Raw genomic sequence first — 14935 nt, 5'->3', positions numbered from 1 at the left:
CATTGGTGGTAGAAATGATCATAGATCATATTTGGGAAAGATATTGCCTCCCTCAAAAAATATGCTAAGCTTTTCTTGTTGAACTGATGGCACAGCTCAATTTTTTTCTTCTTCAAGGAATTTGACCCTTCCTGCTATGAGCCAAACAGCAGAGAAACACGGTTTTCAGCCTCATCAGAATTCCCTATAGTTGTAATGGCTGGAAAGCAAACTTAATTAAAACAACCCATCCTCTGGTGTAAGCCATCTAGTGCATGACGATTAATACAATAATACAGGAAAACATAAGCTTAAATAATCTTTGGTCCCAAGAAGCTAGTGTGAAATGGGGATGGGGGTAGGAGATTGCACCAAGGTTAAAATGTTAACTAGAAATGTTCCCAGAGTAATGATTTTGTTAAATCCATAGATCAGTAATAGCAGGCCCATCCTGTACAATATTTTTATGTTGCATGAACTCAGCGGATTTCAGAGAAAAATTGGCTGCACCTCAACATCAGCTTTGGCAGAAATTCATGGGATCCAAATTTTGATCACGTGGCCATGGGGATGCTGCAATAGTCACAAGTGTGAAAAACGGTCATAAGGCACTTTTTTCAGTGACTTTGTAACTATGAACCATCACTAAGTGACCTGTTGTAAGTCGAGGACTACTGGCAATAACCTGTCTTCTTTTGTTGTGCCTTTGGGGTCCTCATCAAGACTGGAACGGGACAATACACCCTGTTAAGAGTATTGTATTTCAAGTCACAATTTAATGCCCTAGGCCTAGGGTGCAATGTTTTCCTTTCAAAAAAACCTCATAAGACAATACTGGATCCTATGAATCTGGACAGTGATTGTGATTTCCTAATGAAAATGCAAAGTGAACTATTACTCAGTTCCCCCCAAAAGCATGGCTCTAGTACAGCAGATATCAGACACTGATGAGTGGTTGAAATAGGATATTTTTTTCCTTCTTTAATATGAAGTAGTCTTTGTGGAATCTTAATCCTTGGAGCCACATACATTCATCACTGCATTGTTCTTCACTTGAACCTAATCATGATACAAATATGTTCTGGCAATGTGTTTTTTTTTCTACCCTCAACCTTGGACATTGCCTTCATCTCATCCAGGCTTACCTTCTTAGCTGAACTAGTGTTAAAGTATATTATTTTCTCATAAAGTCAACAGCTTCCAATGGCAATAACAAGATCTATAAAAGGATTTGTTCCCTGTTAGGTTGGAAGGAAGTCAAATTTGAACTTCAAAATAAGGGTTCGGATGTAGGATGGAGTAGATGCAGAACTGCAGTTGGGCAGCAGATTTGATATTGGCCTGGAGGTGGAGCTCTCGCCTCACAATCAGGAGGCTGTGAGTTCAATCCAAGGTAGCCGTAGATATTTCTCTCTTTGGGCGCAATGAGTTATTGTCTGCTGCAAACTCTGCATAGGTATCAGGAAGGGTATCCAGCCTAGAAACGCTCAAGCTCTGTTCAGTTGCCCTGACTCCACCCTGATGCAAGGGATTACAGGGTCATTAAAAGAAAAAAAATAGTTCTATCAAGGTGGACAGCATTTAATGGGGAAAGACTCTCAATAATATTACATAAAAGCAGCAGTCAAATCCCCAAATGGCCATCCTAATCCGGCTCACTCTTCCCATGTCAGTCTACATTTTTATACTAAAAAATAATCTATTACTCTCCTCACATTAACACATTTTGTTGTAAACTACACAGGGAAAATTCTGTCTTATAGAGTGACATGCACTTAAAAAAAATTAAAAAGTCATTTTTGTACTTTCTGTAAATATCTGAAATTTAAAATTCAAAATACATATTTATATATTTACAAGAATTTGTATGCTGCCTTCACACAATTCTATGCAGCTATTTCTACTTTCCTATTGTATTCACACCTACCATATCTTTTCCCAGCATAGTCTCCTTGATTCGTTAGATATAGCTTTTCAGTGCAGCCTCCCCCAAAAAAGGAACTGTAAAGGACATATTAATATTTAAGATCAACAATATAAAGTCTATGTGCTTTTTGGTTCCTGACTAAATGTAGAGTAGAATTGTAATTTTACAAAACAAATCTCTGAGGAGAAGGGAAACCTTCTGTAAAGAAAGACAGAATGAAAGAGTAAATATTTTAATATCTTTTAAGATTAAACTTTATAGATGTTCAGTCTGTATGTTGAGTTTATACTACTCTCCTGATACTTCTTCCCCAACCCCAAATCCTGCTATATTTCCTCATAATGATGGAAGGGATAAACAAAGAACATCAGGAATATATACCAAGAATATACACTCCCAGTAGGGTCACCCAAGATATGAAGGTCATCCCAGGTACCCAGCTAAACCAAGCAGGTATGTACATCTAGTGGCAGTGATTTAGGAACATGCTGTGTTATATGATCTTCTTTTAGTGACCATAATTAGGACCAAGGCAATGGCAGAAGGTTTTCTTCTGAAAAATCTTGCCAGGAGGAAGAGGAGGAGGAATGTTTTTAGAGTGGAAATCATGACTTTTGTTTTTGGGTTTCTCAAAATCATCAGATTGGCAATGAGGCGAAAGGACATGAAGGACATTAAAAAGTTCTTAGTTCCCTCTTATGCATATAAGAGAAAAGTGAGAAATAACAGTGAAGGAACTGCTGCTGGGGCAGGTTGATACCTAAAGTACATTTCCTTTCTATGATGAATAAGCAAATCCAAGATATATGGTTTCCTTTCACTGAAACATCTGGAGTTTGAAATAGGAACCTCATCTAATGTCTTAAAGTTTAGAAATTTCCTTGTGAGAAACTGCCCTGGCTCAGATCTGAGACCGACACTTACAGGTCCTAAAACGGTGGCATGAACACTCCATTAATACTACAGATTAGCTGGCCTGGTGCAAACAGTTCCTGCCTTAATCAACAAGGCAAGACCTCCTTCCCTACTTTATGGAACTGGAGAACTATAATCTGTATATAGATTCATGCTTTTATCTCTCCTGCTCTACTTTACTGGGCTTGTTTACTGAGCCCTGGTGGCACAATGGTTAAAACTGCAGCATTGCAAGCAAACTCGATCCTGATTGGGGCCCAAGGTTGACTCAGCCTTCCATCCTTCTGAGGCTGGTAAAATGAGGACCCAGTTGGGGACAATACACAAAAATGCTTCCATTATAAACCACCCAGAGAGTGCTATGAAGCACTATGGGCAGATATATAAGCCCAAATGCTATTGCTATTAAAATACAAATTCAGGAGGAAAAATAAGTCTATTTACATCTCTTAATCATAAAAGAAAATTAAACAAAACCATCAGAGCCAGAGGAAGTACATCTCTGGAAAATAATTGATGTAGAAGGAATAGCAGGAAATTGATTTTGTCCAGCATGGTCTGTTATTTCTGCTGGGGGGGGGGTTGTTTGTTTTGTTTTGTTTTTCAAAACAACTGGCTGGATACTTATGGAAATGACATAATGCTCTATCAGATCTTCAGCCTTATCCAGCAAAGCTTATTTAGGACCCATAGAAGAAATCCTTCACACAGCACATAATAGAACCAAAGAATTTATTGTCACATGATCAGTGTAAAAAAATGTTAGATTAATGGAGGAGGTGATGTCTGTCAGTTGCTATTATTTCTGGTGGCTATATGTACAGTGTTGATGATGTGGTGATATATCCAGCGCTGATGTTACCTAGACTGGTAATGAAACATCTGCAAAAAAACCACCAAGCTCAGAAAACACCAAGGACCCCACATATCCAGTGTGGTTGAGAGCCAGAAGGGCAAAGTAACAAGGGTATGACTGAGATTCAGGAACCAAATTCATGGCTTTTCATTTGATCTTGGAGATCCCTAGAGAACCCTTCTCCATTCATTATTTCTTAGCCCAACCCTATTTTATAGGGTTGCTGTTGCAAGGAGAAAATGAAAAGAGCCCTGCCTGTATATTCCCTAAACTTCCAAAGAAAAAGTAGGTTATACATATAATAATACACTTTTAAAGAATTAAAACTATTTCCAAAATCAATGGCAGAATGCCACTGAGAACCATTTACCAGGGAACATGAATAGGAGGGTATTATTGTAATTATGTTGTGCTTGGAGGCTTCTCAGGGGCATCATTTAACAAAGAGACACTGGATTAGATGGGCTTTTGGTCTGTTCTGTCCTTCCACATAAATGTTCTTGCATACGGTTTATGGCCAACTTAAATCACTATCTGTTTTCAATTTGAGCACTGAAGTATGCATTGTTTCTCCTTTTTCAGCTAAGGACAGAAATTGCAATTTGCCTGATTCTGTAAAGTTAGTTTTCTAATTTGCAATGTGGGACAGCAATTCAAAGAATCCAAATTACTGGGTTTTTTAAAAAAGAAAATCAGGAGAGATGGGGTGGGGGGTGGTGACTGTTCTTCAGCTATGTGTAGGAGGATTTTGTACCCTCACCTCAGTCCATTGTGCCTAGTTTGCACTCCTATATCTCCTATCCTTTGGGGGGGGGGGTGAGGATGAGTTAATACAATGTTATGTAAAAAACTGAAAACAAAAAAGGGTTCATGTGCAAATAATGAAGAAAGAGTACAAACAGGTGGGAAGCAAGAATTCAGAATGAAGACTGGTAAAAGTGACTAATAGTAAGAAAAGGATTTCTTGAAGTATGTTCAGAACAAAAAAGAGTCAGAGTAGTCCCTGCTCAGTGAAGATTGCAAAATGCTAACAAAAAAAGGGGGAGGCGAGCGACAGTATTCAGTTCTATTTTGTTTCAGAATTCCCCAGGATAAAAGGATGTGCTTCACCAGGAAATTGTGATGAGGAAGGTGAAGCTCGTGATTGATAGAAACATAGCCAGGAAATACCTCTTTATTTTGAATAAGTTTAAAGGCTTATATTGGCTGCTTCCTAGGGGACAGGAGGATAATCTCAGTGAATCCATATGCATTATCTTTGATAAAACCCATAGAATTGCAAGATGACTGGAAAATAGCATAGCAAATAGTCTCTTGTCGTCAAGAAGAGAAAAAAGAAAGATCCAGTCTGACGTCGCTAAGCATCTAAATAAATCATAAAGAATTTGATTTGTTAGCATGCTGAAAATAATATGGTAATTATTAGATATTAACTCCAGTTTGTCAAGAACAAATATTGCCAGTGTAACTTTATATCATTTTTAAAAAATCAAAGAATTCTCTAATAGATTATAATAGATTAGTACCGCTTAGTACCCTAATAGATTAGTACTGCTTTATAAAGCCTTAGTAAGGCCACATCTGGAATGCTGCATCCAGTTTTGGTCACCACATTACAAAAAAGATGTTGAGACTTTGGAAAAAGTGCAAAGAAAAGCAACTAAGATGATTAAAGACCTGGAGACTAAAATGTATGGAGAATGGTTGCAGGATTTGGAAATGGCCAGTCTAGAGAAAAGAAGGACTAGGGGGGACATGATAGCAGTATTCCAGTATTTGAGAGGCTGCCACAAGGAGGAGGGGGTCAATTTATTTTCCAAAGCACCAGAGGGCAGGACAAGAAACAATGGTTGGAAACTGACCAAAGAGAGAAGCAACCTGGAATTAAGGAGAAATTTCCTAACAGTGAGGACAATTAACCAGTGGAACAGCTTGCCTTCAGACATTGTAGGTGCTTCAGCACTGGAGGTTTTTAAGAAGAGACTGGGCAGCCACTTGTCTGAAATGCTATAGGGACTCCTGCTTGAGCAGGGGGTTGGACTAGAAAATCTCCAAGGTCCCTTCCAGCTCTATTTTGATTATTATTGTGGGAATGCTTCTAGACATAATATATTTTCACTTCAGCAAAGTATTTGAAAAAAGTACTCCACAACATTCTGATTAGACAGCTAATTTAGTGGGGAGTGGATAACATAACAATTAAGTGCTGACTTGACAGTTGATGAAAAAGCACTTTGAGTACTGAGTTGAATGCACCACATTTGAAGGAAGATTCAGGAACATGGGAATGGGTTTGAGAAGAGCAGTACAAATCATCAGGAAACTTTGCTAAATGAAGAGTCTGAAAGAAATGGTTTAGTTTAACTACTTGAAATATGACTTCAGGGATAGCATTCTTCAAAAACCCAAAAGAATATCACATAGGAATTCAAGGCTTATTCTTTCTTTTTGTTTTGGAGTGAAGCCTCATCAAAGTGCTAATAGTTGTGCTTATCTGCCTCAACCATGACTGCACTGGTATGTTAAAGAGGCTTTGACTTAGTGTTTAGATTCTGTTGGGGTCTGAGTCAACAGTGGTAACTGTAAGACAAATGTAGGAGTCCTGGTAGACAACCACTTAAGTAGGAACCAGTTGCAGCTATCAACAAAGCAAATGCAATCCTAGGCTGCATCAACGGAGGCATGGTATCAAGATCATGTAAAATATTAGTACTGCTATTAGTACTGCCTTGGTAAGACTGCACTTGCAATACTGTGTCCAATTCTGGTTACCACAATACAAAAAAAGATGTTGAGAACTCTAGAAAGAGTGCAAAGAAGAGCAACAAAAATTATTAGGTGTCTGAAGGCTAAAACATATGATAAAAAGTTTTATGTTTAGTCTAGTGAAGAGAAGGACTAGACTAGAGTAACATGATAGCAGTCTTCCAACCATGGTGGCAGAGTGGTTAAAATGCAGTATTGCATTTTACTCTGCCTTCCACTGCCTGGAGTTTGATCCTGACTTGCTCAAAGTTGACTCAGTCTTCCATCCTTCTGAGGTCAGTAAAATGAGGATCCAGATAGTGGTGGCAATATGCTGACTCTGTATTAAAGAATGCTGTAAAGCACTATGAAGCAGTATATAGGTCTAAGTGCTATTGCTATTGCTATTTGAGACACTGTCATAAAGAGGGGGTCAATCTATACTCCAAAACACCTGAGGGCAGGATAAGAAATAACAGATGGAAACTTATCAAAGAGAAATCCAACCTAGAACTAATGAGAATTTTTCTGACTATGGGAACAATTAATCAATGGACAGCTTGCCTTCAGAAGTTGAGGATGCTCCATCACTGGAGGTTTTAAGAGGAGATTGGACAGCAATCTTCCAAGTTCCTTTTCAACTCTGTTATTCTGTTATTAAAATACAACAGTCCACTTATTGCCTGGTGACAACCAACCAGAGGTACGTAACATCTACATTATGGGCATTGCATTGGCTTCCAAAAGGTTTTCAGATACAGTTGAAAATAATGATTTTAAGCCACAAAGTCCTTTATAGTTTCACTAATTGTCCTGTCTGTTGCAATCTTAACAGCAAAGAGTCTTTTTGATTATTGTGGTTTACAAAAGGGCCATATACACCTTTCTAACACCATGTTTCTGCAATTCTCTAGTAAGCTCAGAACTCTCCTTTTTTGATCTTGTGACTCTGCTGGCACTAAATAATCATCAAATTCCAGCTGCAGGAACAATGAAGAAGAAAGATGAGTGTTTATCAAAAATATAGTATAAGCTGACATGGACAGTATCTTAAAAAAACAGAAACAGGTCAGCCTACTTGCAAGACAATAGGGACCACAGTGTTTGCATTATTCATAGTACTACTGGTGAAATGAAACTAGCAAACATTAGCTGTTCATTTTTTAATAGGCTACATGTTACTTTATCTGTCTACAAGCAGAACAAATGCTGTCACCTCTCAATTTCCCCAATACAAATGATAGATGAATGAACTTCTGCAGAGGATACGATGATGATGATCATGACAACAATAATATTTCCCTGTTTCTTGAAAGTAGTAGCAACTGCATATCCTCCTCTATTGTTTTATCAAAAATTTTAAGCTGTTTTTTTAAAAAAAACCACTCTTCTACTTCCCGTCCTTAGAATTTCACTGCAGAATATTGCTATCCCTCCCACTTTCCAACAAATTCTTAAAACCAGTTTTTTTTCCTTTTAATCCTTTTATCCTCTTATCCCTCTTAACAGAATATGAGCCTTGTGTATGCTTACCGGTCAATTGTTTCTTTGTTGGCTTTAATTTCCATTGCCCTTCCTATTCTCTGTAGGTTTTCCTGTAGAATTTTTGACTGTGTGCTTTCTAAGGCTACAGAATTGTCTGATTTTGCATTTTAAAGCAATATCTAGTATGCAGTGATAGAAGGGTGGATAACATGGAATCATTGAACTTAACTGATTTTTAAATAAACCCATCAAATGTAGCAAGATTCAGAGGACCTCAGAGAAACTCTGTGCTCAATGGTAACGCACGTATAGTTTTCACCACTAGATTTTGGAGTACAAATGGGAGTCAGATTGATAGATGCTTTGAAGATCCTTAGGTAATCCTCCTGTGTTGATCTAGGTTCTTTCCATACCACAGCCTGTTTGATTTGTAAACCATTCTCAATACATGCTCTGCTTTTCCTCTGCTTTTAACAAACTTATGGTGGCTACTAGTTATAACTTTGTTTGCTTCTAGTTGTTCATAGATCTGTTTTTTGATTATCTTTTCTAGGATCTTCCCAGGTATTGATGTTAAACTGATTAGTCTATAGTTTCATGGGTCCGTTTTTCCCCCCTTTCTTAAAGATGGGAACCACATCAGCCCTTTCCCAATCCTCAGGTATTTCCCCGTGCTCCAGGATTTTTGAAAGATATGGTGCAATGGCTCTGAGATAACATCTGCCAGCTCCTTCAGAACTCTGGGATGCAGTCTGTCGGGTCCCAGTGATTTATATTCATCATGAGGTAGATTCTTCTCCATGATGGTAGAAAACTCATCTCTAAAGAAAGCCAAAGATTGAGAAGATTCAAAAACTGGTTTCTTCATTTATAATTAACAAGCAAATACATTGGTCACCAGGCAAAATATATAAGATTACATCATATTTTAAGAAATAATGATTATGTACCATCAAGATGCTTTTTACTCCTACCGTAATAACTACAAAGATAAATTTTATTCATGAGAATCTATCCCTAATTTGGTCTTTCAGAACTTCCAATGATGAATCTATTGCCACTGTAACTGAGTCCATTCACCTTGTTGCTGGTCATCCTATTCTCTTTGCTTCCACTTTTTCCAGCATTAAAGCCTTTTCCAAAGTAGAGCCTAAGTGAATAATTGTTTTACAATTAAGATAAGGAAGTAGATAAGGTGACCAACCATCCTCCTTTAGGGAGGACAGTCCTCCTTTTGTGAGTTCTGTCCTCCCTCGAAAAGTGTCCTCCTACATGTCCTCCTTTTCAATATTTGAAGACAATTATCTGCAGGGCTTTTTTTTCCTCATAGAACGCTCAGAACTGCGTTCTGGCACCTTTTTTTATGGGTTTTTTTTTCAACTTTTGCATGAGCTGTGCTACTCCCCCTATTGGCTTTCGAAAGCCAATAGGAATTGCTGCTGAGCGTGCCAAAACACCTGGCCGGCAAACTTTGCACATGTAAGTTGTCTGCAGCAAAGGCAAATTGGCAGGAACTTTGCACCCCTCCCTGCTACCTAACTACACCATCTCCTAGTTAGTCCCGAAGATACCTGGAGGAGACTGGAGTGGCGACGCCACAGTAACTTTCTCTTGATCTTCGGCCCTGCTAGGGCAGTAATGGCTGCGGGCGCAAGAGGCAGGGGCAGCAGGTCTGCTACGGGCGGGGGTATGAGGGGCACTGGTGGCCGGCTGCCCCCGTGCTGTGGGAGCCATGGGGCCTGCTCTACACGGGGCTGTGCAGGGTGGGCAGTGGTGCTGGTGGGGCAGCTGCAGGTGGGGTGTGTTGATGGTGGGCTGCCCCCCAGGGCTGGAGCCGGTGCAGCTGATGCTTTGGGAGCCGCAGGGCCCGCTCTACACGGCGGGGCAGCAGTGCTGGCGGGGCGGCTGTGGGTGGGGGTGCGGCATGTAAGCATAATTACAATATAAAATGTTATTGTTACAAATGTTTTTTATTATGCATTTATCATATTATAGTGTATACTGTATTATTGTTGCAATGAATAAAATGTTTCTTTTATTTACGATATTTTTTTCTTCAATTTATTTGTGTATTCCTTTTCATTGTAAAAAAGTTGGTCACCTTAAAGTAGAGGATGTCACCTTTGGAAGCAGGAGAAAGGAGCACTTGCTTGTCCAGCACAGAGGAATCACAGAATAACAGAGTTGGAAGAGACCTTGGAGGTCTTCTAGACCAACCCCTGCTCAAGCAGGAAACCCTATACCATTTCTGACAAATGGTTGTCCGATCTCTTCTTAAAAACCTCTAGTGTTGGGACACTTGCAGCTTCTGGAGACAAGTTGTTCCACTGATTAATTGTTTTAACCATTAGGAAATTTCTCCTTAGTTCTAGATTGCTTCTCTCCTTGATTAGTTTCCATCCATTGTTTCTTGTCCTGCCTTCAGGTGCTTTGGAGAATAGCTTGATTCCCTCTTCTTTGTGGCAGCCCCTTAGATATTGGAACACTGATATCATATCACCTCTAGCCTTTCTCTTCATTAAACTAGACATACCCAATTCACAATCCATATGCATTAGTTATCAAACATACAGATACCAAGTAACTTACATGTAAGTTATCAAAGGCTTGGGTTCTCTGTGCATTGCTTTTTTATCCTACCTTTATTATTTTAATAAATAACTCAGGGCAGCAAACATACCTAATACTCTTTCCTCCTATTTTCCCAACAACCAAGTGAGGTGAGTTGGGCTGAGAGGGTGATTGGCCCATGCCACCCAGCTATGTTGCCAGATGTTATTGCTACAGTATAATTTTTCTTCTTTGTTAAACACAAGAAAGCTCCACTTCCTATAAGCACCACAGTGAGCTGACACCTTGCTAGCTTTCCTCTGGCTAGTAACACAGCTTTTGTGAAGGGAATGCTGGATCCAAGCCGGCATAATCTCTCCAGAAAAAAGGAAAGATAATTGAGATCATCCATGTGACTCTGGACAGCTGATTCTTATAGGTAGACCATAAAAACTGCCATATTTATAATTAGAGTGGCTGAGAGTCAGGATTTCATCAACCTCACAGTTGCAAAACAGCCCATATAGACATTAAGCTCAACTAAACCTTATATTTTAATTACATTTTTGGATTTTAAAAAATATATTTTGCATATTGCTATCATTTCACCAATGGACATTTTCAGAGCTGGGAAATAACTCCTGCCCACAACCTTTAGAAACTGCTGGCAAAGAGAATAGAAAATTAATCATTCTTTGGATATATGGATGGGGCAAAGTTCACTGGGAGAGTATCTATATCATTTTCAAAAGGTCCTGCTTTCAGTCTTCAGTATTTCCAATTAAAGGGGAGTTGGGGATGGGAAAGATCTTTTTTGCCAGAAATCCTGGAAAGTAACTCTGTCAAAGCAGACAATATAGGCAAGGGGAATCAAATGTCTTTCCTGAATGAAGTCAGCTCCCCATGTCCCTAATGGCTTTCAATTACCTACCAATCTATCTCCAAAATGCTTGTCCTTCAGCTGGATTTGCACAACACACTAGACTAGGCTAAAATGGTCTTTGATAATATGGTATAGCATATTATGTGAACTGATGATCATGTAAAGTCATAATATGCTTTATTTGCATATGTCATTGTCTCTGAACACAGCAGTTGTACTTTGGTAATCCAGCTGTAGAGTTTAAGAAATTGCACAAATGCAGGTTTATGCTGTCTCTCCTTTTCTTTCTAGCTATTTCTTCCTACAGGAACATGACAATGCAGAAGTTTGTCTAGCTAAGATTCATCTTCCAGGTATCTCACTGTCTTTTCTGCTTGCTTTCCAGACTCATTGGTATATTCCAGATGGTCCTGCAGAAAGTGGTGGAAGAAGGACAATTGAATGTGACCGACACCTTGATCGATGACAACAATGTGTCCATTCAAGTAAATACTATAGTGTTGCTCAAGAGGAGGTGGAGCTATTCTTATTCTGTCCATGATCTTCGGAGTTGATTTATTTTTTTTACCCCAACAATGGTGTTTCCATTATACTTAGAAAAGCAGTTGGGCATCCAGATCAAAATCCAGCCTAGCCTACATTGTAGGCATCATTTTGCATAGTTTCTTTCACTGCAAATGGATAGAGATGATAGAAGCTTACAGGCTGTACTGAGGTTGCATTGTTCATGGCAAAGGGGTAAGAGACAATTTAATAGCTATAGCAATAGCATTTAGGCTTATATATTGCCTCACAGTGCTTTACCACAATCTCTGGGTTGTTTACCATGTCAGCATTATTTGCATATTGCCCCCAACTATCTGGGTCCTCATTTTACCAATCTCAGAAGAATGAAAGGCTGAGTCAACCTTGAGCCCTGTCAGGATTGAACTCCAGACTAGGGGCAGAGTTTGCCTGCAACACTGCAACACCAGGGCTCTGTTATTTAAAAAATGAGGTGCTATAATATAAACCTACCTTTACTACTTATTTCTCTGTTTGGTCTGGTCTTTATGCATTCATGTTATATTGAACCCAAAATAGAGTCACCCTCTACTTTCCCCACTGAAATCAAGTCACAGGTTGCATACCGAAGCTTATTGAATAAACCACAGTTGACTTTAGGCAAATATGAAAATAATTAGGGATTTCAAAACAGTCCTTGTGGATGGTGGTAAGCCCCTTCAAGAAGTGCTTTGCTAAAAAGTGTTTGCCCAACTCCAGTTCACATGAAAGTCCAGTTCACGCTTAAACCTCCTCCTTACATCATACAATGAAGAAATGTTTAAAAAGTTCACAATTGTGTTTTTTTTTTCAATAAAAAGCTGTAGAATCATGTTCTGACTGTATAGTCCACAGAGTTCAGTTCCATTCTTCAAGGTCCTAGCTGTTCAAGGGCACGACTTAATGGAATTATTGGAGAACATGAAAGACTAGCATCTGAGGATTGCTGGGTTTTGTTTTTGTTTTTAGAAAACTGTGCAAGGTGAACTGTCTTTCTCTTTCTCTCTCTGTTCAATCAGTGTTCAATTTCTCTTTTAGTAAGTATACAGAACAGGATTTACAGGTAGACCTCGACTTATGACCACAATTGAGCCCACAATTTCTGTTGCTAAGTGAGAGGTTTGTTAAGTAAATTTTGCCCCATTTTATGACTTTTCTTACCCCGGTTGTTAAGCGAATCACTGCAGCTGTTAAGTTAGTAACACGGTTGTTACGTGCATCTGGCTTCCCCATTGACTTTGCTTATCTGAAGGTTGCAAAAGGGGATCACGTGACTCTGGGACACACTGCAACCGTCATGAATGTGAGTCAATTGCCAAGCGCCTGAATTTTGATCACATAATGATGGGGAGGCTGCAACGGTTGTAAGTGTGAAAAATCGTCATAAGTCACCTTTTTCCAGTGCCGTTGTAACTTCAAACAGTCATTAAGGGAACTGTTGTAAGTCAAGAACTATCTGTAGTATAAAAATCTGCTACTTTCTGAATTGTGTTATGAAGTTTGCCTCTGCCTCCAAAGGTTTTTGTTTTTTGCTTTGGTCATACTTTGTTTTCAACCATTGCTTTTACCATGCATGACTTTACATTCACCCAATTTCAGCGTTTAGAGCTTTTTAACCCATGGCTAAAATCACCCAGTGCCTATGTCAGAATAGAAATGCTTGGGTAAGGCATGTAATGTACTACCTTATTCAGTAACCATGGGAACCACACATAGAAAAGGAGAGCACGTTAGGAACTTCCCTTCTATTTTTTTTTCTATTTCTCTTGTAGTTCATTAGACCTGTGTCTGGATTAGCCAGAGAAAGAGATAAATAGAGACTGAGGGTGGAAAAACATTTTGCAAAATATTTAATCAGTTTTTCTAAATGAAAGAGACTAGGGAGGGGTTGCAAAGCCGTGGATTTGGCTATGCTTGTTTCATTACATTTTTGCTTTACTTTGTTTTCCATTGCTTTCTCTCATGGCTGTTTCAACTGTTTGAACATAGCTGTTTGAACATGGCTGTTTCAACTAGCAGGACTGGCCTAAGGGGAAATTTTTAGCGGGATTTTAAAAACAATTTTAAATTACAAAGGCCAAATTTAAATATTTCATTTTAATTATGTTTTTTAATGATAGTATTGGGGTATTTTTTGTATTTGTTTTTATCAGGCTGTCAGCCACTCTGAGTCCGCAAGGAGAAGGACGGGGTAAAAATTCAATTAAATAAATAAATAAATAAATTTTGGAACCTGAATGTATCACACACACACACACACACACACACACACACACACACACGCACACACACCCATAAGTGGTGTATCCCTGAGGACGAATTGCAATGGACCTTGCAACTTTAAGCTTTTATTTTGATTGCAGTGGAAGCCTTTGGTGCTTTTATTGACATGACCAGAGAGCAACCAAAAGATCACAGTCCCAAATCACCCATTAAAAAACTGCTTGCTCCATAGACAGTGAAGCTTCTGAATGAGAAATAATATGGCACCAACGAGCCTCTATTTAGATTAACCCATATGCAATAGGCAGGCTGACATCAGTGACAATTGTCGGTGCAAAGCAGAGATGAAGACCAATTTGGCTTCCATTCAGAAGTTCTGCCATCACTTGGTCAATTTAAATTTAAAATAATCACATTTCATATTTTAACAGATTGATTAATGTACAATTTATTTTTATTAAAAAAAAAGCAAAACGCAAATCCAAAAAAACCTCACCTTGGGCACTTACTGTATATGCATAAGTACTTAGGCAATTTAAAAAGAAAAATATTGTTTTAAACATTCAAATTCAGTTTTTCTCTCCAGAAGGTCAATTATATAGATAAAAGTCATCTATTAAGGAAGCCAAAACAAAGTCGCTCGGATTCGAGAAGGTCTTGACTCTGACTGGGTGGCCCCGGGGGAGGAGTCAGGAGTAAGTCTTGAGACGGTTATATGGGAGGAGTTTGACTCTGTGGCTCCTGAGGATGTGGACAGGATTCTCGGGAGGCTGAATGCAACCACATGTTTACTGGATCCGTGCCCCTCCTGGCTGGTACTGGCTGCCCG

General features: G+C 39.0%; 1 protein-coding gene across 1 annotated transcript in view; it reads left to right on the top strand.

Annotated features, from left to right (window-relative positions):
- The window catches only part of OTOF (otoferlin), a 145090-nt gene that overhangs the window by 45833 nt on the left and 84322 nt on the right, over positions 1-14935 (top strand). The window contains exon 4 of the mRNA XM_015817746.1: positions 11726-11825. Within this exon, the coding sequence (XP_015673232.1) occupies positions 11726-11825 (100 nt within the window). The remainder of the gene's footprint in view (positions 1-11725; positions 11826-14935) is intronic.

This window comes from Protobothrops mucrosquamatus, unplaced genomic scaffold (genome assembly GCF_001527695.2).
Source record: "Protobothrops mucrosquamatus isolate PMUCROS unplaced genomic scaffold, P.Mucros_1.0 scaffold633, whole genome shotgun sequence".
NCBI lineage: Eukaryota > Metazoa > Chordata > Lepidosauria > Squamata > Viperidae > Protobothrops > Protobothrops mucrosquamatus.
The sequence above is the reverse complement of the archived record's forward strand: the minus strand, read 5'-3'. Positions and strand labels throughout refer to the sequence as shown.